General features: G+C 34.7%; 1 protein-coding gene across 3 annotated transcripts; it reads left to right on the plus strand.

The window, feature by feature from the left end:
• Positions 1 to 2,477: 2,477 nt before the first annotated feature.
• On the plus strand, positions 2,478 to 17,737 carry LOC112524417 (zinc finger protein BRUTUS). Of its 3 annotated transcripts, XM_025134216.1 has the most exons (15): positions 2,478 to 2,541; positions 2,650 to 2,918; positions 8,314 to 8,523; positions 10,259 to 10,453; positions 10,537 to 10,907; positions 11,774 to 11,999; positions 12,157 to 12,325; positions 12,401 to 13,621; positions 13,754 to 13,925; positions 14,056 to 14,277; positions 14,351 to 14,488; positions 16,015 to 16,249; positions 16,335 to 16,394; positions 17,040 to 17,111; positions 17,199 to 17,737. In XM_025134216.1, exons 2-15 carry the CDS (start codon positions 2,670 to 2,672, stop codon positions 17,328 to 17,330), a joined length of 3,672 nt encoding a protein of 1,223 aa, XP_024989984.1. In that variant the 5' UTR covers positions 2,478 to 2,541; positions 2,650 to 2,669; the 3' UTR covers positions 17,331 to 17,737. The 3 variants fall into 3 exon arrangements, with proteins under 3 accessions (XP_024989984.1, XP_024989983.1, XP_024989982.1); XM_025134215.1 differs by having other exon boundaries at positions 2,497 to 2,918; positions 12,413 to 13,621; XM_025134214.1 differs by having other exon boundaries at positions 2,498 to 2,918.
• Positions 17,738 to 24,237: the final 6,500 nt, after the last annotated feature.

A 24,237-nucleotide genomic window follows, 5' to 3' on the forward strand; every position in this document is an offset into this window, starting at 1 on the left:
GTATTACGATAATTATCACTCATTTTTCAAATATCAGTGTAAGAAACAAACGTATTTATATCTAACTTAAGTTTACTTCACACGATTCTATAGTTAACAATACTGTACTCATTTATCAACAATACACAATATTTTTAGGTAGTTGTCATTGGATGGGATGTGTAACACCGTCCCATTTTTTTGTAAATGTTGCAGTCGTACTAGTCTGAAATGAGTAATAAACAAAACAAAATATAAAATTTCGTATTATACCAACAATCTTACAAATAAAAACAGTAAAAATGTTTAAAACGAGAAAGCATACAGAATATTAAAGCATCGTTTTTTATAGGAAAATTTTGAAATTAAATAGTTCCTTTTGATTTTAAAATAAATTAGATAGGTCTTATTTGAGGTGTGTTCACAAGTTGGGTTATATAAATCCAACCCTAAGCACAAATAAAATTAGGTCCCAAAATTTCGGGGTCGTGTTTAAAAACCAAGATTTAACATACTAATAAATGAACCTGTGATGTGGAAGAAGAAAATAGAAAACAGATAAAGAGAAAACAGAGAACATTAATAGAAGAATATTAAATGTAATTTTCAGTAATTGAACACTGAAACATGTTTTTTATATATGGGGATACATTAACACGAAACTCAAACTTCCGTAAATAGTACTATATATTTGCTTCTCTTTCCCCCAGATATTTGCATTAGTTATATCGAGTCTATGACATCGACCTATTTGGTGTCCTAATCTGATTTATTCACACAAAACGTCATTTGCATGATAACAAACTCTACCCTTTTAGGTATTTTTGGTGATTCACAATTCTATAGGTTCCCTTCTTACTGTTCTTTTCTTTTTAATCATGGATGTCTTAACCAAATTATGCCCGTTATTGACTATTACTACTCTTCGATGGCATGTTATGTTGGTTTCAGTAACATTTGTGTGCATCCTTCGGTTTTGTGGTTTTCGTCTTCCGTTCACCATCTCCCTTTTGTACATCTTATGTATATCGCCTTTGTTCATTGTATTTAATCTCTTTATAGTATTTAAGGAAAGTGCTTTATCCATGCTTGCTAAATGACAAAATTAAGAAATACCTACACGATAAGTGGTTTTCGTATAGCATATTTACCAAATTTCAATCGCTTAGATGTATGTACCTAACTTCAAACACTAACAAGATTTTTGTTGCATATACATCTAGATTTAAGAACCTTGTTTTGAGAATTATCTAAATAATGAAATATTTGAGAACTAGCGTATCATGTATTATTTTATATGATTTTTTTTTTCATTTATGGTTAGAATTTAATGTAGTGATTAACATATATTTGTTTTACATGTATGCTGTTAACAAATCACATTGTGAATCATTTTGGTGTGTTTTCGAAACAAAAAATACATGTAAAATAGTTTTATGTTGTGAACCGAATACATATGAAACAAACACATTATGAAACAAATATATGTTGACCAATATATTAAATACTATACTTAGATAAAAAAAAGACAATCAATTCATTTGGAAGAAAATTATATAAATTAACTAATAGTATAATTTGTTACTCGGTTAACCGATATGGTACAAAAAAAACCAAAAGCGAAACTCATCTTATTTTGTTAACCGAACCGTTTAACTTGCAAATCGGATAACCCGAAACTATTTTCGTTTGGATGAGTTATTCGGGTTAGGATCTTTTATATATTTAGGGACCCAGTCATCTAAGGGGCTGTTTACCTAAATGCTTATCCAGTAAGCGCTTACCGTTAGGAGTCAATATTATAATTTATTTTATAAGTAAAATTGCAGTATATCAAAATGGTATCTTGTGCAACAATATATATGATAAGCGCTTACCCGGGTAAGAGTCATCATTCTCACTTATCAGGTAAGACTTTCTATTCTCATCATCGCTCTTATCAGGTAAGATTCTTGTGTCTTGTCATTATTGTCCAATGAGAAAAATTGTCTGATAAACACCTATCGAGTAAACGGATAGTAAACAACCCCTAAATTTCTAGATCCGTCACTAAAATAAGTAAACCAAAAATCTTAAAATAAAAGTTGTCATAAATTAATATTTTATATTATTTTTTGAAATGATTAATAATTTATATTATTTTTTAAAATCCAAGTGATAAATTAGAATGATGAAATGGAGGAAGAGTGGGTAAAAAAGAGGTGTGGCAAGCGACTTGACTCCACTCCTTTTTTACGATCTTATCCCTCATCCGATAAATCTGTTAACGTGTGATTGGTGGAAGCCGACTCGATAACCAAACACCCCAGGCCCAGGCACAACTCCTCCTCGCACGTGCCATGCACCTCCCCACCCACAAAACCTCACTCGGGTCTACTCATACCCGATTGTCCACGTGGCCTACCACTTATGACCCGTCCATTATCCACGTGGCACACCATAAATTGTTCCCTCTTTATCCATCGAAATTTTACCCATCTTCCTTACGTTCGTACTTTTCTCTCCCTCGGAGAGAAAGTAGAGAGAGAAAGATTGTTGTTGATAATATTGGAAACATCTAGGGTTTGTGAAAATCTGAATCGGATTATCTCAATTGATTTTAATTTTTGTGGAAGTTTTTCTTGTATATAATGGCGACGCCATTGACTGGATTGCAACATCGTGACGTAGGAGGAGGTGGTGTGGCCGTGATGGCGGCTTCCGGAGGAGGGACGGTGAACCAGATCGATCCGTCTAGTAATAACAAACCTTCCAAGAAACATACCTCGCCAATTCATATCTTCTTGTTCTTTCATAAAGCCATAAGGTCGGAGCTCGATGCCCTACACCGCTCCGCCATCGATTTTGCTACTAATTGCCATGTGGAAATTGAGCCGTTGCTCAAGCGGTATCACTTTCTTCGCTCAATTTACGAGCACCACTGCAATGCCGAAGACGAGGTCTGTATACAAATGGTCTTAATTGGTTTATTTTTAGAGCAAATCGCTATAAATTTATTGGATTTTATATCATATAAGTTTTATTTTTCTTTCTCCGAGTGTGCGTTTGATAATGTCCAGACGATGGTATGTTTCAGTCTTTCAGATGAAATCTGTGGCGTTCTATTTGTACGTTTAAAATTCATGTCCCTTTTAATGGACCTCGTTTGAAATACTGGTCCATTTACTCATCTCTACCGTCTATCTTACTTGAGAATTTGAGAAATAACTTGTGGTTGATAGCCAAAAAACGAAAAGAAGGTTCAAGATGAGGTATATGATGAAAAAGGATGCATTTATGATGTTTTTTTTAATCAAACTAAAGTTTGAAATAAAGAGGAAACAGTTACTTACTAGTTTGTACAAGAGGGATGCCAATCTGTGCATATTTGCATTTGTGATTGATGGACTGAGTAGAAATGTACAAGATATGTTGCATGTTACTTTCTGATGGTACTAATAGCCTATTTGGAGGAGTATAGGCTGGAGTTGGTGCTAGATAGAATGGTGGTGACGATATGAGAAAATAAGAGAAGAAGAAATGAGATGCTGCACTAGTCTTAGGGCTAATGCTTGCAAACAGTGCGTAATGGTTCGTTAATCTTCATGATGCACCCAATTCTGGATCAACTAGGAGGGAGATATTGGACAACAGGACATATTTGGCAGCATTAAATCTGTATGGGCTTGGTCAATGCCTGAGAAGTTTTATGTGTCAGTTCACCCTCATGAGTTTAAGGGAATCCTATGTGCCTATCACGGATTCTGGGCAGCTCAGAAACAAAAATAGGGGATGAACGAATCAAAGAGGTGATGCTTTAGGTAAAATACCATGGAAGACTAGAATAGATCAATTCTGAAATGAAGAATCAAACTCTGAAGCAGCCCTATTAAAGATGATATGGGAGAAAGTCAGTTAAGATGGTTACGCCGTATTTAGTGTTGATCATATTTCTGGGTAGGAAGAGTGATGATCGTTATATAAAAAGAAAAGTTCAAGCTTAGGAAGTTCATAATGAGCATTAATGGCATATGGAGGTTATAACTGTTCCTGGCTCACATTAGGTTTTGCATTACATGAAACCCAGAAAGACCATTCTTGTGGGCAGTCTTAGATAAATAGCATAATGCCAAGATAAGTTGGTTCTTATATGTTTTTCTTATAAGCAATAAGTGTTTCTACTAGACTACTACTAAAAGAGAAGTACAAATGAAAAGACCGTTCTTGTGGGCAGCCTTAGATAAATAGCATAATGCCAAGATAAGTTGGTTCTTATATCTTTTTCTTAAAAGCAATAAGTGTTTCTACTAGACTACTACTAAAAGAGAAGTACAAATGGAATATAGACTTAAAGAGAGAGAGACCAAACAATCAACACACCAATCTTGACATATGCTAACTGATCAAGAAAGAACCACCAGCATATGGCACTGCCTGCCCATCAGCTTGTTGAGTTGTATGTGATATTGTTTGGTGCTAAGTTTTGTTCTCCTTTTCATTAACTTGCAGCCATTGTTTTTATGTGTTCAAGGGGATGTTTCTTGCTTGTTTAACCCATACGTGTTGATATTGGGGTGAACTCAGCGGGAGGGGGACTTCTAATCTTTAATTAACCTTTTAATTGATCTATTGTCTGACTAATGTTTTTGCTATGAACATAGGTACTTCTTAGAAGCATGGGAACAGGTGCATGCTGGTTTTGGCACATATATGTTCACACATAAATATTAAATAAAACAAAATAATCACTTAACAAGAATTACGTCAGATTGTTTAACAGATATGCAATAATGCATTAAAAGAATTGCTCAAAGCCAATTGGAATACCATAATCGACAAACACACAATTAACAAGCCTAAAAATTATTGAGAAATGAAGAGAAGAGAAGGCATATAGCATATCCAACAAGCAGGGAAAATGAGAACGTAGGAATGGGAAATTAAAGAAGAGGTGAGAGAAGCAGAAAACAGAATGTCAAAACCCTAAGCGTTTGCAGGCTGAGTGTAAATGTTTTATGTTTTTAGAACCATGGTATAAGATGTCCAAGTATTTGAGGCATTTTCTTTCTCTTCAAAATTGAAAGCATTGTAAGCCTTGTAAATAGAACTTAAAACGAGAACATATTAACCAAAACCTTTAAAAAAGTCATCTGGTATTTCATCCGCAGCCAAGCCATATGATATGAGTCATGCTTGAGCTGGATTGGTGCTGCACCCGATTGAACTAAATCTTATCCAAGTTATTATTATTTTTTATTTAGTAAACGGGTGTGCACCCACAGCATATATGGCCATACTGAATTCACACCCAGTGTTGATATGGCACTCTAACTCAAGTATGGATGCTTCATAGGGTACTTCCATAACTCTGTTAATTGCAGATATTTTTTTGAGTTGGTTTCGCGTTTTACATATGATTTCTGCATGTGGTAAATACTTTTAGTAGCTTATAACTTCTATGCAGATAAATTGATCTATGTTTCTTCAATTAAGAAGAATGATCCATATATTCTTTTTTGTCTTTTGACCTCCAGGTGGCTGCTATTTATCATATTCAAGTTATTACTTGTTATTGCATGCTAATATTTAATGCAATATCAGCTTAGTTCATATATCTTTGATTTTAGGTCATGTCCTTCAAGTCTTCAACTTTAACATGTGTACAGATTTTTGGCATTTTGTTAGTGGTATAAATGCATCTTTGGTTCTGCTGGGGATTTATGGTTGACTAATTTTACTCCCTCCTATAAGAATCCTCTTATAAATGATACTCTTCCTTTGTAAACTAATGGCAATTGGCAAGACAGTCCTTCTGCAAACTACAAACAGTTTGAACTCTGGAGATGAATATAAGAAACAATGATGTGGTTCCATGATGTGGATGCTCTTCACTAAAACAATGTAAATTGAGACCCTAAAAAATATTCACAGCTTAATTTGGTATGTTTTTGGCATTTGAAGCATTTTACGTCAAATTGTAAACTCATGTGAAAATTTGTAAATTGCATGCTTGGTTTGCCAATTCCTGCTAGATGTCTAGAAATTGCTTTATGCCACTAAGATACATAAGTTAATTATTTCTGGATTCTCTAAATGATCATGATGTTGCATAATGCTATTAGTACATGGGCTGTTTATCAATGAGTCCATTTGCTTCTTTGGCAATATGGTTAATGAAGCTTTATCGTACATGGAAAAGGGAATCCTGTTGCACAAAGACGACTTGGCTTTCAGATTGTTAAGGAGGGAAACTTTTAGACGCCACTTTTTTATCTCCTTTTCTGTGACACTTTTCCCATGATTGGAATCCATGCCTTCCAAAACACAAAGGAGTAATCTTCACGGTTGCTCCAAGCCTCCAAGGCTCAGGCCTGTTGTCTTATGCCATGTGTCAGAGGAAAAAAAAAGGAAAAACTAGAAGTGTTACTTTGTTACTGATTGCCTCGACATATATTTGACTAGAAGGTTAAATGGAAATTTATCTTCAAGGTCTAGTTAGTGGTTGTCCGGACTTAGCATGTCAATATCATATATGATGTTCTCTCAATGCATTTGTGCTTGTTTGTAATACATATCAACTCATCTATCCCTCAGTCCTTGTATAGTGGTGCTACCCAAAATATATCAAATCCTCATTCGTCTTGGCGGTGTTCTATTGATCTGTGATTTAGTGATCTTGCAAACTAACTTGTAGGGCAGGCCTCTGTCATGTCAGGAGCGATTGATTTGCAAAAGTTAGTGGTTTCAACTGATCCCTAAAAACTTGGTTGTGATTCTAGCTAGGTAAGAATAAGGGAATATGATTAATAACACAATATGTTCAATTTCAACAGCAAATTTAAGGGATCTCTGAGAATCAAACTTCAATTACTTGAACTATAAGGATTCTTGGCATGGGATCGTCATATTCTGTTGAGTCACTAATTTAGGGAAAAATTTAAGGGCTTGAATTTAAATAAATGGAAACAGAAAAAAAGAGAAGTTTCTGGACAGAGGGCTTTATGATACGCCTTTCTTCAATTTATCATTGCTACTGTAGGAGGCCATATCCACTTGCTACTGACAAGCCTTCTTAATAAACAATCCTTCTTGTGGAACTGAGTGACTTACAGTTAAAATGGTTGGTTTCTGAACTGTCTGAATATACGTACAACCTTTACTTGTCTGACACATGGTCGCTCCTTGTTCAGATTTAAAGCCACTATATTGTCTAAATGTGCTCACCTCTACTGCGGTATTCCTTTTATTTTTGTTTGGTAGTTTGTTATTGCCAGAAATACTGTTACGCAGTGATGGACTTAATAGGACCGTGTTCAGTTCATTGTTTTGATCTTTATTTGGCATCTAGCAAGTAATCAATCACCATAAAGCATCAGTAACCAGTTGAGTCCCTTTTAATTATATGAAAAGTGATTGCTTATAGACATTGCAAAAATGATCTAAAGCATAGGTTTTTTTTTACTACAAGAAGATTTATCTTCTGCAAATCGGGTTTGGTAATTTTACATCCATGATCCAACCCGTTGAAAATGCCCTTCTGTGATAACTACATTTTAACCACAAATTACTTCTTTGATCTCTATTTGGAAAATGGCATGCAACTTTCCAATAGGCGACGCTTGGTTACAATTTAGAATCCGTAGAGTACATTGAATGTACAGAAATGGTGATAAATGATGAATTAAAAATATCTCTGAATACTAGATATGACCTCAAAATAACAGGGGTCTATTTATAATATTTTACCTAAAGAACCATGTTCACTTGCACGTGCTTAGTGGTGGTTTCTTGAAGGAACTTCTATAAATAGCCATTACACTTTTTGAAGGGGTAGAATTGCACTTTCATGTAGTACTTTGTGTTTGTTATGGCTTGATTTCAAATGGTCTAACACAATTGCTCCAGTGGGTCTGTGGAAAAGACAGTTGGTTAAAGGGAGTTGCATGGATGCACACTTTCTACACGGTGGAAAGATACTAAACTTTTCATATTACTGCAAAGTTACCATGTTAGTATGGCAAAATGTCTTCTTCTTGCACTAGAAGTGGAAAGATTCCATGGAGTCCATGCATCTTACTGATTAGAGCAGTGCTAAATCTTTATTTTGAGCTTGAACGCTTTACATAGATGAAGATTGATACCTAACCTCTTCTGAAATTGTTCTCTTCCGAAATTTGGTTTATGACCACAAAACTTCTTGAACATGGGGACTAGGATTACATGCAATGGTTCCCTCACTTCACTCTTTGGAATGAAAGAGTGATTGTAGTTGATACTTTACTATGCTAATAATATGGTGCTATGTTGCTTAAGATTTGTGGGTTTATGACATGGTTATTTCTTTTGTACTGGCAGGTTATTTTTCCAGCTCTTGATATCCGTGTCAAGAATGTGGCTCGAACTTATTCTCTCGAACATGAGGGAGAAAGTGTCATTTTTGATCAACTGTTTGCATTATTGGATTCAAATATGCAAAATGAAGAAAACTTTAGGAGAGAATTGGCATCCTGCACCGGAGCCCTTCAAACATCAATTAGCCAGCACATGTCTAAAGAGGAGGAGCAGGTAATGCTCTTTACTAGCACTTCTGTTGTAACAGCATAATGCCTTGATCTTTGCTTGATTATTGCCAGCAATGTACATCTCTGATAACTATCGAACGGAAAGTCATGTTAAGAGTCTCGGTGGACTGGTGACACACACACACATATATATTTATATAATTGTGGCGAATCAAAATGTGTACACCTGCAATGTGCATACATATGACTTGGATGCATGGTAACTACAAGTTCATTAAAGCATTTATGTTGAAGTTGCAATATATCTCTTACTTTTAGGTACAACATCCTGGACATAAAAATAGGTCCACCCTAGTAAAACTAAATAAATGTAGAGTCTCATATCCTGGTGTCAAATAAACGAAACCAAATTAAACCAAACGAAACTGGCCTGTCTATCCCACAAGGAGGTGGGTCTAGGGGTGGGGATGTACGCATACCTGACCCACCTCCAAAGAGTAGAGAGGTTGTTTCAATGAACACCCCAATGTCCGAAAAACGCGTGAGAAATTTTTTAGACCTGAGATATTCTGGTGTAAAATGATTGTAGAAGATATCCTGTGGTTTGTTTCTATTGATGAAGGCTGGGCATCTATATATCAAATTCTGAGCAAGTAACCACAAGGGTGGTGCCTGATTGGTTTGAGTTTGGCTCCAAAGGTCAAAAGTACCAGGAGGTCCCAGGTTTAAATCCAAGGAGGAATAAAAATCCCCTTGTGGCCACGGAATGCGGTGACTCCGGGCTATCTGCAAAGCAGGTGGTCATCCTGGGATTAATCGGCTCGCATAGCGGGTTGGATATCCAGGTTAATAAAAAAAATAAAATAATTCTGAGCAAGTTATATGTGGCAATTAAGTTTCCTGACGTTATTCTCCTTTCGTGTTTAGTATGTTTTATTTGTTCTTGTTTTCCTGTTATGTGGAAGAGCTAATGTATTGATTATGATCAAGATTAATGTTAGTTTGACAAACCTTTGGCCCTATATGTACTAACGGGGTCTCTGAAACAAGTGGTTGTGGGTTCAGGATTTGCTGCTAACAGGGTGCATGTATTTCGACTGTTTCAAAAAGAAAAATTCAAAAGTCTCTCTACGGCTGAAGAATGAGTGTGTTCTTGGGCCATCCCAATAATTGAGGAATTGCTTGATGAATTAGTAAATACCATCAACAGGATGAACTATATTTGAAGGACTCTTAACCAGCCCATCAAATAAGTGGAAGATCGGTTCCTTCTGATCCTAGAAAACGTCCGAAAAAACCAAGGATTAGTGTTACTCTGTATATCATGTCTTTTTTGTTGATATATCTATGGAAAGAAGGGTAGTACTAACATCAGATGGACTATTCTTTGTTTCCCTACACAAATTAAAAACATTTGCCATCTGCACTTGGCATGTGCATATAGCCTGCTAATATATTCATGATGTTCTTTACCTTATAGTTAAGCAGGGTGACTCCATGTCAACGACTTGCATCTATGATGTGGTGATGTGCAACTGTACGGCAGCTGCTTTGTTTATAAGTTTGTTCTGATGTTTAGAACATTAATGCTTGCAGAGAAAACTGTGGCATCACTTGTGTTTTTTCTATTTGGACCCACTGTACTTTCTTGGGCAATTCCTGAAATACAGTGATATGTTCAGATTGATCCTTGTATTAAGTAAACCTACCTGAAAATTGTATTTTTCTTACTTATTTATCTTTCATCAGTGTTAAGTGTGCTGCCTCTAATTCTTTAGGTGTTACCCTTGCTTGTTGAGAAGTTTTCATTTGAGGAGCAAGCTTCGTTAGTTTGGCAATTTTTGTGTAGCATTCCTGTGAACATGATGGCAGAGTTCCTTCCATGGCTTTCAGCCTCCATATCTTCTGAAGAGCGTCAGGAGATGCGTAGCTCCTTATGCAGAATAATTCCAGAAGAAAAGCTTCTTCAACAGGTGAGGTTTCCTTGACACTGAACCTCCTATGAAAAGACTCGTTTACTCACATCTGTCTGACAGTGTTCTTTTTCGTAATTAAGATTATATTCACCTGGATGGACGGTATCAATGTTTTTAAGAAGCGCAAAAATTCTGAAGATGATGCCAAGTATCAGTGTTCTCCAAATTCTGGTGCTAGCTCTTTAATTTGTCAGAGTGAGGAACGACATTGTGCATGTTCATCTTCCAGAGCAAAAAAACGAGAATCATTCCTGAGGTCAATATGTGATTCCATGGATTCACCTCTTGATCGTCCAGTGGATGAAATATTGCACTGGCACAAGGCTATAAAGAAGGAATTAATTGATATAGCTGATGCAGCTAGAAGGATACAATTATCTGGAGATTTTTCAGATATATCTGCATTTAATAAGAGGCTGCAATTTATTGCAGAAGTTTGCATATTCCACAGGTATAGTAACGTAACATCCTTTCCCCCACACATGCCATTTCTGGAACAAATATTGTAGTCAGGGAAAAGAGTAGCCTACTTGAGTGCTGATGCATTTGTCTTAGTAAGAACTTCCTGGCAAATGATAAGTGCCAATAAGCAGCAATACGGTAGCAGGAGAATAGAACTTCGGCTCTACCCGTTTTTTCGAGTTAACAAGCTTTTTTGAAACTACTTGGGTAATGGATCGTATCCCTTGGGAAATTTTTATGATTTACATATATTTTTACAAACATAGAACATATATGATATAACCACCAAACTGAATCATGAATACCATATAAGCTATCTTAGAGAATGAAAGCCACCAAATGTAGCTTCAGAAAGTTTAGCTACATTTTCGAAGGTGTTGAACATGCAATATGTTTCTATTATTTATTCCAATGCAAAATCATGTTCTGTTGCAATCCAAGCCTGTCTTTAATTTTACCCATGTTATCATTTCTAAAGTTACCTCCTTTATTTTGTTAACTTGATGTATATCTTATCACCAGTGCATTTTGTAGAATTATGTATAATGGCTAAGCAGTGCTTCCTATTTTCTCCATTCATTTCCAGCTGTTTTCTTTTGATACTTGATTGTTCTTTATTCATCTGATAAAAGACCCATCTTAGCATTTATATTTTCTTCCATATTCTAAATGAAAAAGTTGGAATCTTAATAATAAATTTTATGGACTTGGCAAATATAGTATTTCATTGTCATGTAAGCTGACAAACTTGATCATTATTCTTTCACCAAGTTAGAGAGCTCCAGAGTTAAAGTTGTGTCTTGGGCTTCTATGGTGCATCTGCATCGATACTTATTTTTCACATCTTGGGTGCAGTATTGCAGAAGATAAAGTTATATTCCCTGCTGTAGATTCGGAACTGTCTTTTGCCCAGGAGCATGCAGAAGAAGAGAGTGAATTTGGCAAGTTTAGATGCCTGATTGAAAGTATCGAAAATGATGGAGCAAACTCATCTTCATCTGAATTTTGTTCGAAGTTGTGCTCACATGCTGATCATATAATGGCTATCATTGATAAGCATTTCAAAAATGAAGAACTTCAGGTAAGCTGTTGGTTTCTGATAGGCCAGATGTTACTTCTATGTACAAGTACAAAGTGGCGTCAGAATTGTTAACAAAGAATGCTTTCACCAAAAAGGATACATGCAATTGAAATTCCTTATACCATAAGGCCCTTAACCATGTAAGTTGCGTTTGCAGGTTCTCCCACTTGCCCGCAAACATTTTAGTCCCAAAAGACAGCGAGAGCTTCTATATCAAAGCTTGTGTGTGATGCCTTTGAGATTAATCGAGTGCGTCTTACCATGGTTGGTGGGATCACTTACCGAAGAGGAAGCAAAATCATTTCTTCATAACATGCACATGGCAGGTTTGTCTATCTTCTTAATTATGATTTCTCCCTGGTATGTTCTTTGTTATTAATTAATTCATGGTGTTTTGGTAGCCCCGGCTTCAGACATTGCACTTGTTACCCTCTTCTCCGGTTGGGCTTGCAAAGGCCGCCCAAGGGAAATATGTTTGTCTTCTGGTGCTACGGGTTGTTGTCCTGCAAAAGCATTTTTAGAAGGCAATGATAGTTGTGATCCACCTTTCTGTGCCTGCAACCCGCTGACAACCCAGGATGCTACAGTGATTGATGAAACTGATGAAAGTAGAAGGCCAAGCAAACGATCCAACTCAGTTTCACAGAAAGAAAGCAATGGATTTGGTACTCCAGAAATTCTAACCATTCAAGTGCCTTGCAGTAAACAATCTTGTTGTGTTCCTGGGCTAGGAATGAATAGTAACAATTTGGGAACAAGTTCTCTTGCATCTGCAAAATCTTTACGCTCTTTATCTTTTGGCCCTTCTGCTCCTTCCTTTAGTTCCAGTCTTTTTAACTGGGAAACTGGTATTAGCTTAATTGATGTTGAGGGCACTGGACGGCCGATTGATACCATCTTCAAATTTCATAAAGCAATTCGCAAAGATTTGGAGTTCCTGGATGTTGAATCTGGAAAGCTAAACGAGTCAAATGAGAGTTTTCTCCACCAGTTTAATGGCAGATTTCGTTTGTTATGGGGTTTATATAGAGCTCACAGCAATGCAGAGGATGACATTGTGTTTCCTGCATTAGAATCAAAAGAAACTCTCCATAATGTTAGTCACTCATATACCTTAGACCACAAGCAGGAAGAAAAGCTGTTTGAGGATATATCAACTTCACTTTTTGAACTTTGTGAACTTCATGACAGTTTGAATCGAACAAGTCTTAATAGATGTTCTAGCAAAAACAATTCTGTTTCTTCTAGTTATAATGATACTTTAAGAAATTACAATGAGCTGGCCACAAAGGTTCAGGGCATGTGTAAATCCATCAGAGTAACCCTGGATCAGCATATTTTGCGAGAAGAACTTGAACTCTGGCCTCTGTTTGATAGACATTTTTCCGTGGAGGAGCAGGATAAGCTTGTTGGCCGAATAATTGGTACTACAGGGGCAGAGGTGCTACAATCAATGTTGCCATGGGTAACATCTGTTCTTACTCAGGAGGAACAGAACAGAATGATGGACACATGGAAGCAAGCAACCAAAAACACAATGTTCACAGAGTGGCTTAATGAATGGTGGGAAGGAGCTTCTCCATCTTCAGAGGCATCAGCATCAGAGAAAAACATTTCACAAGGTTTCTTTATTGCTTGGATTTTGTGTAGCAGTCAACTTCGTTTCATTTTGACTTCAATAGCATATCTTTAAGTGCACACTACGACAAAATCTAAATATATTTCTTGTTCTCAAATTGAAATTCATATTTTAGGTAGTGATGTACATGAAGCTTTGGATCCAAATGATTATACCTTCAAGCCTGGGTGGAAAGATATATTTCGTATGAATCAAAATGAGCTCGAGTCCGAGATAAGAAAAGTTTCTAGGGATCCGACTCTTGATCCCAGAAGGAAGGCATATCTCATTCAGAACCTTCTGACCAGGTGTGTTTCATCTTTGTTACTCTTGATTCTAGTTCTCCTTGATTTTTTGGTGTTTTTCATTTGTTTGCTTGACGCATTTTCTGTAATAAGATGCGTTCCTGTTGACTTATTTATCTAATGGTCATTGTAGTCGCTGGATTGCAGCCCAGCAGAAGTTACCTCAAGGAAGAAAAGGCGAAACATCAGATGGTGAAGGACTACTTGGATGCTCGCCTTCATTTCGGGACGCAGAGAAACAAGTGTTTGGTTGCGAGCATTATAAGCGCAACTGCAAGCTTCGAGCTGCTTGTTGTCAGAAGCTATATACATGCAGGTTCTGCCATGACAACGTCAGTGACCACACGATGGATAGGTAACCCTTTTTCATTGATTATATTTTTTACATTTTAGTTCAATTAATTTACTTTTTAATGATTCATCATCAGGAAAGCTACAACAGAAATGATGTGTATGAACTGTCTGCAAATTCAGCCTGTTGGACCAATTTGCTCAACGCCATCTTGCAACGGACTTTCAATGGCAAAATACTATTGTAGCTATTGCAAATTCTTTGATGACGAAAGGTGATTGAACTATCCTTGAACTCTTTACCTGGTACATGTCTACTTTCTGCTCCTAGACTGCCCTAGGGTTGTATCTATTCTTCCTATGAAAATGGGGGTAGGTGTGCATGTCTGTAGGTATATATGATTTTAGTTAGTTTGCTGATATGTATAGGCTACCACATTTGTGTGACAACTGTTTAGAAGGTAAGTACAAATATCTATGTCGTGATCAATCAATATTTACACCCATGATTTGAAATCTAACATCTCAAGGAAGGAATACAACATGGGCGAAGGATCGTGTGAGAAGGAGAGTTAAGGTGAGAAGCATAAGAAGGGATCTAGACCCTTGATCACCTTTAATCTCAAACCCACCCATGAATCGCGATTACGGGGATTGGTCCGGTGCATCTCGGTGCATCTCATCCTAATGTGCATTGAACGGTGGAGGTTCCTTCTTATGCTTCTCACCTTAACTCTCCTTCTCACCATAACCCAACCCTGCAACATGTGGTTTGGGCGTGTAAGATCCCGTAATAAACATTTTCACTTATCAAATGAAGATAACTTAATCTGCCTCTCTGCCAATTTCTTTACATTGAGTTGGAAGTTCCATTATAATGCTGCTTAAATTCACAAAGGTCTAATACAGACTTCAGTTGCACTAGCAGGTCACTACTTAGAAAAAAATATGGAAGGTTATTTAAATTGATCTATTCGTATGCCTATGTCGATCATGCCAGGAGGAAGGTAATAGGGGAGGTACTGATTGGGCAAAACCGATTGAAATTTGACTGAGGATTTTGTTTTAAAATATAGAATTACACTACTTAGTGCGTCTTATTTCTCGACCTTGCTTGGACTTCTTTAATTTCCTAAGATTATATTTATATCTTTTTCATATACTCCACAACCAGTTCAGGCAGAAACTTTGTTACTGTTATTCCTGTAAGTAGGCCACTGGTCATGGAATACCTGCCATGATGAACCCTCCTCATCACTAACAAGTAAAAGATTTGAACTCAGAATACAAGTAAAATTCAAGACCATATAAAGATCAGTTTAATTCTAAGTTATTAATTCTCTTACATTTGCTAATACAACCACTTTTTCTGTGCCACGTTCTTCTTTCGAGGTGTGAACTTGATGGAAATTTAACTACTTTGTTGGTTGCCCCTTCTGATTTGTGTTGATAGTCGATTGACACCTTCTTTACTTAAAATTTACAAACAAATAAATAATTATTGGTTGATCATCTAGGTTAAAAGTAGTGATTTACTCCAAAAGGTTCCTTTTTGTTGTTTTTTGTTCTCGTTGAGTGTAAATGTTCAAGCTAAAGAAGAGACTTGCTCCAACAGGTTCCTTTTTGTTGTTTTTGTTTCTTATTGAATATAAATGCCTGATATGCGTGATGGATAATAGATGATAGAAAAGATCTTATATGGCTAGGCCAACTTGTTGTAGTACAATAAAATTTGCTTGTAACTGATAGCAACAAGATTTTCACACATCTCTTATCTCAAAATTTTTGTCCATGTTTCCAGGACGGTATATCATTGCCCTTTTTGCAATTTATGTCGGCTCGGGAAGGGGCTGGGAGTTGACTTCTTCCATTGCATGACATGCAACTACTGTTTGGGGATAAAGTTGGTGGATCACAAGTGTAGGGAAAAAGGCCTGGAAACAAACTGCCCTATATGCTGTGATTTTTTGTTTACATCAAGTGCAGCTGTCAGAGCACTTCCATGTGGTCATTTTATGCACTCTGCTTGCTTCCAGGTGCATCTCTTTACATTCTTTCATCTTCATTCTCACATACTCGAAACATCTTATGCTGAATTATCGTCTTTTTTGCTTATGCCAGGCATATGCATGCACGCACTATATTTGTCCAATATGCAGCAAATCTATGGGAGATATGTCGGTAAGAAAATTCTTTCCTCTTTCATACAACTTTGTAAATAGAGAGTATTAATTAGTTCATCTTTAGCATCATCGAATGAAAGACATAGGACTCTAGTTAGATTATAAGATCAGACTTCCATAAAAGTTTTAAACAAATGTGGGTCAAGATGATTTTGTTTGAGATCACATGATACAAACTCTAAATCTTATTAGGGATCAATATAAATGGTCCTATATGTTAAATATCTTATTAGGGGAAAAGCCAAGTCTTGAGCACGGTTTAGAACTTTGCGTTGGTGTATTTGTCTCCTTTGAACTGGAGTGGGGGAATTTCTGTATGCTTGGACGGAAGGATGGGGAAAGTATGTGAACATTATTAATATCTAGAGACAAATAATAGTAAAAGGGACTAGGACATGAAACCAGAAGAATTAAAGATACAACTTGTATGAAGTATTAATTCTAGTAAGAACTGAGATCCTTCGTTTCATGTTTATGAAAATTCAAGCAAATCATATTTTTGTTCTTGTGAAGAATTTTTTAATTGTATTTTTTCAAAACCTTTGCATTGGCTGCGTGTGTATCCAGATTTTCTTCTTTTGTAACTTCCCCTTCAGAAGTGTGAGTAGATAGAAATTAGATTTATGAATTTTGTGGGTTGCAGGTGTATTTTGGCATGCTTGATGCTTTAATGGCTTCTGAGGAGCTCCCAGAAGAGTATAGGAACCGGTGCCAGGTAAAGATTTTGTTTCCTTCGATGGATTCTTGTTATATGTTGGTGGTGGTGGTGGTTGACTGATAACGAGTTTAAATTGCTACTCAGGACATATTATGTAACGATTGTGATAAAAAGGGAAGCGCTCCGTTTCACTGGCTTTACCACAAGTGTGGATCGTGTGGATCATACAACACCCGAGTAATCAAAGTTGATCCAATCTCAGATTGCTCAAACTAGAAGAAAGAAGAAGAAGCTGCAAATGATGTAAATACATTACGGTTGGGTACAGTAGAAGTGAGGATGTAAATTGCAACATCGCAAAATCTTTGTGTTGGTTTTCCTCTTGATTTCATATATATATGTTATAAAAATGCAGGATAGCATATGAGCAAATAAAAACTTCATTCAGGGAAGAATGCTTGGGATTTTGTAGGCTTATGGTAAAGCGACAAAGGTTTTGTAGCTGTATGCAGCATATATTTTATATGCTGTTGAAAACCCTTTTTTTGGTTTGGATCAGCATCTTTAGATGTTTTTGTAATGGAATGTAGCCATGGACCAAGATTTGGTTCAATTGTAGACAATTAGCATGTTATATGGATTCAGCATTTTATGAACCATGCGCAACTGCTCGTTGCTTTTGATACAAGGGAGACCAATCGTATGTTTTTGTAAAGGAGGGGTACTTTGGTCTTTTGGTTTTTTGCATCTGGGCATGTCGAGGTTGATTATGTGAACGTGTAACATTTTCATGGTAAGTCATGTTATATATATATATTTTATTTCGATTTTACCTTTGCCATGCTAAAGTATGCTAACATACGATGTGTTAATATAAGCAAAGAGATGATATTCGTAATTTAAAAAAACATAGGGGTGAGAAATGAAAGGTTTGATAAGCAGATGGGCAAAAAGCAAACTTTAATATTCGAATAGTTTAATCCAATGGATGGATGATGTTCAAATGCTTACTTTAAACCAATGTTACATGGTACCCGACCACTAATCAAAAACCACCTTTCATTTCTTTCGTTCGTTCCTTCACCAACTCCACTCACCACGCTCCATTTTAAGTAAACATTCTCCAAGCATATAAATATATATAATACTCCACTCACCACGCTCCATTTTAAGTAAACATTCTCCTAACTATTTACATTTGTATAATCAATACAACTTAATCTCAATCGTCCATTTAATTTGATGAATATGTAATTTGATAGTTTCATAATATAAAGTATTGATCAATTATGAAGTATTGATCATAATTATTCATCTTCCATAAATATTTAAATCATAATAAATGAACTCCCATCATTTTCATAAATATTTCAATTTATTGGGTTACATTGGTTGTACAAATGTGATGAGTTGCATTTGAAACAAACTCTAATTATATATATATATATATATATATATATATATTTACAGGTCAAATTCAAATGGAAAGCTAGACATTTTGCTAGAAGACAAGAAATTTCAATATCATATATGATTATACATAAGCTTAATCATGATATGATTAAACACATGTTACATTGACAACATATACACTCAATCATATACGATGAAACACACCCGAATGAATGTAATCACATACGATATTGAAAATTTTTGTATTCTCGCAAAATATTTAATTTCTCGCATGATCCTTCCTCTATACACACATACATACATATACGTATACATAGAGAAAATGGTTCAAACGCAAACATCTTTATTTTACAAAAAAAAAAATGCAAGAACACCCTTATATTATAGTCAATATTCACATGTGATACTAAATCACAGATGTAAAACGACCTTTAACGTGACTTAGGTTGTAGGTTAAGTCACCTGCACACCACCAGGTCCTCTTACGTATATTATCACATGTAATATGGGTGTTATCATATTTTCCATAAAATAAATGTATTCTCATTTAAACCTCCAACTACATACACATATACATATACATACATAAAAGGTTGTATATATTTGGTCAATATCACATTCTAAGACATCTAACTATATATTATTATACATTAAATCATCTAAAATAACAAAATAATTTCCTTGTATTTCATTTAGTTCATATATTATTTCTTAGAATGGAAATCAATGCATCCCAACTCATTGCAATTTTCACTCATGTATGTATGTATGAAAAAAATGGGAAAAAAGAATCGAAAGTAGGTTGTAATTAAGATTCACACGACCTAATTTAACTTCATCATTGTAGGCTTGCGTAGCATCACTTAGAATGAACGGAAAGACGTATCGGATTTTGGAATCCTATGAGGGCACAAATTCTTTTTTATCGAACCAAAAACCTAATTATACTGTACAAAAACTAACTTGCATCGTTTTCACCTTTTATTCTTTCTTTCTAACTGTTCTTTTTAATTAATTTATTAATTACGTATCCTATAGACCAAATATATGGAAATCAAAATCTAATTATAACAAACCTTTTTCTTATTAGAGATCAGTATAATTAAGTCGAACGAATCTCTTATTCCATCGTGAATGATTACGAAGAAAATTGATAGAAAGTCTATTTCAGTAGGATGTATGATGACGATGTGACGAGTGGACAAGAAAAATCGGATTTGTCTTCTTCGTTTATCATCATTAACGGTATTATCTATACTACCTTATAAACCAAATTTATCAAAAGTCTTAAAAACAATTTCTAATGCACAAAGCACTATACATTTATGCACAAAGTCTTAAAAACAACTCATAATGCATTAAGTACTACTACTTTATGCATTCAGTCTTAAAATTTCTTAATCTACAATTATAATAACATATATTACAAGTTACCAATGCACATTATTACTTTTTTTCTTTTCATGTTCCCAAGATACTTTTGAAACATTTTACTCGTGTCTTCACCCTCTCATACATCTATATCTTCTTCCAATCCCCCAAGGTGAGATTCAAACTGATATTCACCATGAGTTATTAAAAGCTTTCTCATTTATCTCTCATTCAATCGCTCTAGAACTCTTCGTCTCCCTCTCGATCTCTTGATTCTTTGCTCTTGGTGTAAATTGAACACATTTGTGGAGTCATTTAAATACGTTGGATTTTAAACATATTGGATATTAAACCGTCATACAATTTTTTCCGTCAATAGACAGTAATTGGAACCATAACTCTTATTTATTCAAATTATATTAATATGTAAAGATCAAATGTAATTCATATCATCGTTAAATATTCTCTAATAAAATCAGTGAAACTTCTAAATTGTTAAATTCACAGCTCCCGCCGCATTGTGCAGATACACAACTAGTCAATCTTTTTAATTGAAATTTTGGTAAGTAATGTTAGAAATCAATGCATTGAATCTGAAATGGGAATGAGGATAATTTGATTGCTAAATGTTCCTTTTAAGATATGGTGGAAACCAATCATAAGAATCAAGCATTAAAGGTTGGAAAGTTAGATTGGACAAATGCTTAACCCTACTTCAAATTCCAAACTAGCTTATTAATTAGAGAGGTTAGCTTCTTAACCCTAAGGCTAAGGCCAAACCCGACATCTAAGATCGTATCTAAAAAGACGTTATTGTGTCGGGTCTTTTCAAATATAAAATAATTTTCTTTTGTCCTACTGGTTCAGAGCTGGAGACGCTTTACGTGAATTTATGGATTAGAAAATTCATCATGTCTAACGACGTATCATGAAACAAAATGAAAAGCAGATAAACTTGCCGACACACAACCAATATGCTAACCATGGCATGTACAAAAAGGACCACATTTATTAAATATTTTATTTTTGTTAGAGAATTTTTTTAATTATAAAAAGAAAATTCTATCAGGAGTTTTGGCCAACAGAAATCAAAAATCAACTGCGAGAAAAGATACCAGATTTTTTGTAATTAACACGTAAACCGATCTGTTATGTTTAACGAGAACAGTTCATGACATATTATTATACAACTAAAAAACCTATCATCGTCCAAAACTTTATGCCAAAAGAACAACTATAATTTTATTTCTTCACAATCACAAAAATCGAATCTAAACTTGTGCTTGTATTTTAATCCATTGGCTACTTTGTAATCCTCATGTTCAAGAATCCACCAACTTAGTGTAATTTATTTTTCAATTAGATTTAATTATTTATTTATTTTTATGTAGATAATTTTTAGGATTTAAAAGAATTATTCTAACAATAAACTGTATTTATAACTGTATAAAGCTAGAAGCTCTGTTTGGTATCTTTTATCATTGTTTTTTTGTCGAAATTATGAGGGATTTACGCGGTTCGACGTGTAAACCGTTTAATAACGAAAGTTAGGAAGAATCCCGTATATTGACATATGCGACAAACGTGAATTGACAGCTGGTTTTTTTCCAGGGAATTTCGATAATTTAAAATAAAATCAAGGATGATTTTGTTGATAGCGAAATGTCAACTTTCAGTAGATTATTGTTTGAATAAGTGATATGATTTTGATGGTTGATGGTGTTGAAATTGTAGAGTGTTGCGAACATGAATGATACGAAGCCACTTGAAAAGGTTTCCTCTATGAGTCCGACCAACTTCTCTCTGGTTCGAGTATTTGTCCAAGTTTTTAGTTAATAATTAAATATCTAAAATTAAGAACGGACCTAGAATTTTTTTTCAAACGGTGACACCATATGACTATAAGAAAAAACTATAGGAATTTTTTTTCAAATGATGGCACCATTTGACTATAAGAAACAAATATATAGATTTTTTTCCCAATTTGTGGTATTATTTGACTAAGAAAATGACACTAACACGATTCGAACTTGGGTCTAGTATCATCATATTAAACAATTTCATGAAAAAATTCATTAAAGTAAACAATGAAATCGATGGTTTTCTCGGTTTATACAAACAGATTGGTTTGCATTTTATCCCTCCCATATATATATTGAAAGATATAATTAGGTTGAAGTGTAATGCAACATTATGGAGAATCCTAATTTATGTCTCCTATATGTCAAATGTTAAGCTTACACAATTAGCGAATTATATGGCTCATAAAGTAGTCGTGAACCTAATTGCCTCTATATCAATTTATTATCAAAAATATATAAAATTTGCTATTACTAACAACTAACTTTATTAATTAATTAACTTAATTTGTATTAAGTTTTTTTGATTAATTAACAATCATTTTTTTCTTATTAATTTTACATCCATATTCACATTTTTTTTAATTCATTTTCATGGTTTTCCGTGTTTTCATTTGCTTAGAGTTTTTTTTTTTTTTTTTCCTTTATGAACCTGACCATATATAGAGAGAGATTCAGGGGAAGACCTTAAAAAAACCCGAAAAACACTTCATCAATCGTTAGATTAATTGATTCATTAGATGTCATCAAATTAAAGGAACGGTTACAACTTTATTTTTAAAATAAAAAATCTCTCACACCCTATTTTTTAAATAAAAAAGAATATGAAATGTAATCAAAATTCAAATGAAACAAATTACTTCAAAAAAATAATTAAATTTTTCTCAGTAATTTGACACCCATATTCATATATGATATTAAAACTTATTGCATTAATCTCTCTCTCTCTCTCTCTCTCTCTATATATATATATATATATATATATGATATTAAAACTTATTGCATTAATCTATCTCTCTCTCTCTCTCTCTCTCTCGCTATATATATATATATATATATATATATATATATATATATAGGAGCAATCAAATGAAAACCACATTCATTTGTAAAAACCGTACAAACCATCCTCATACGTCGATTTCATTGTTTAATCTTATGAAATTTTTTCATGAAATTGTTTAATCTTGTGAATTGTTTCATATAATACTTTTTTTGATGAATTTGTTTCATATATGATTATGAAATTGTTTCATATAATACTTTTTTTGATGAATTTGTTTCATATATGATTATGAAATTGTTTCATATAATATTTAATGAAATTTTAATGAAACTGTTTCATGTATTTCTCTAAAATTAAAATAATAAAGATGATAATATCCATTATTAACACCTACATAATAAAAATGGTTAATCAACCTCTCATAATTACAAAAAAATGAACAAAATAAAAAATTATGATTGGTTAAATGAGATTTTCACGGTTTTTACAAATTGAGTGGTTTTTATTTGAACGCTCCCATATATATAGAGATAGATTTAGGATCATGTGAGATCAAATGTTTTTCGTGAAACCCGTAAGATCAATTCTCAACCCTTGGATTAGATATACAATCTGAATATTCATAATAACAAAATTGTCATGAGACTTCTCAATAATCACAAAATTGTCACCGTGCAACTTTAGACCATTAGATCATTAGCTTGTAAAGTTGATCAATAAACATAAATTGGTCTTACGGGTCTCACGAAGAACCATTAGTTTCACGTGAATCCAACTATATATATATATATGGCTTAATCAAATGAGAACTGAGTTGTTTGTGGTAACTGTGAGAACCAATATGAGYCAATCATTTAAATAATTAATGTTATATCCTAAAATAACATAAAGGGTAAATTGGTAATGTTATAATTATAAAACCCTAGATGCTTTATGTACTCTTCTCCTTCGTCTACTTCTTCTCCGGCCACCCCCACCACCCCCATCTACTTTTTCGTCAACGGTTTCCCCTACTACAACCATCTCATCTTCTCCTTTATTAGAAAACCTTATCTCTCTTCTTTGATTTGGCCCTATGAAATCAACAACTCTTTCTGGTTTTGCTTTGATTGTTTCTTTGATGGCTTCAAAGCATTGACTGGGACTTGCTGGAGTGGTTCACGAGGCAGACGACGGAGACGAGACACGATAGAGGCGGTACGAAAGGGAAGGTTCGGGTGTGCTTTGCCTATTTCCTCGTCCCTGTGTTTGTGTTAGTTCGTATGGTGGTGCAGGGGTGCGTGCGTGTGTTGCGGAAGGTGAAAGGGAGAAGGGAGATAAGGAGATGGTGGCTGCAACAATGAAGGGGTAGCCGGAGAAAATGGATTGAGAAAGAAGGAGACGGGTAAAAATTCTGTGGTACATGGTGGTACCCAAATTGGTAATACATTGGGTAATGAGTATCACAGGGTGGCCGGAGAAGATGGATTGGGAAAGGAGGAGACGAGTGAAAATTATGTGGTACTTGGTGGTATCCCAATTGGTAATACATTGG

Source organism: Cynara cardunculus (genome assembly GCF_001531365.2).
Source record: "Cynara cardunculus var. scolymus isolate 2C chromosome LG 13, CcrdV1, whole genome shotgun sequence".
Lineage (NCBI taxonomy): Eukaryota > Viridiplantae > Streptophyta > Magnoliopsida > Asterales > Asteraceae > Cynara > Cynara cardunculus.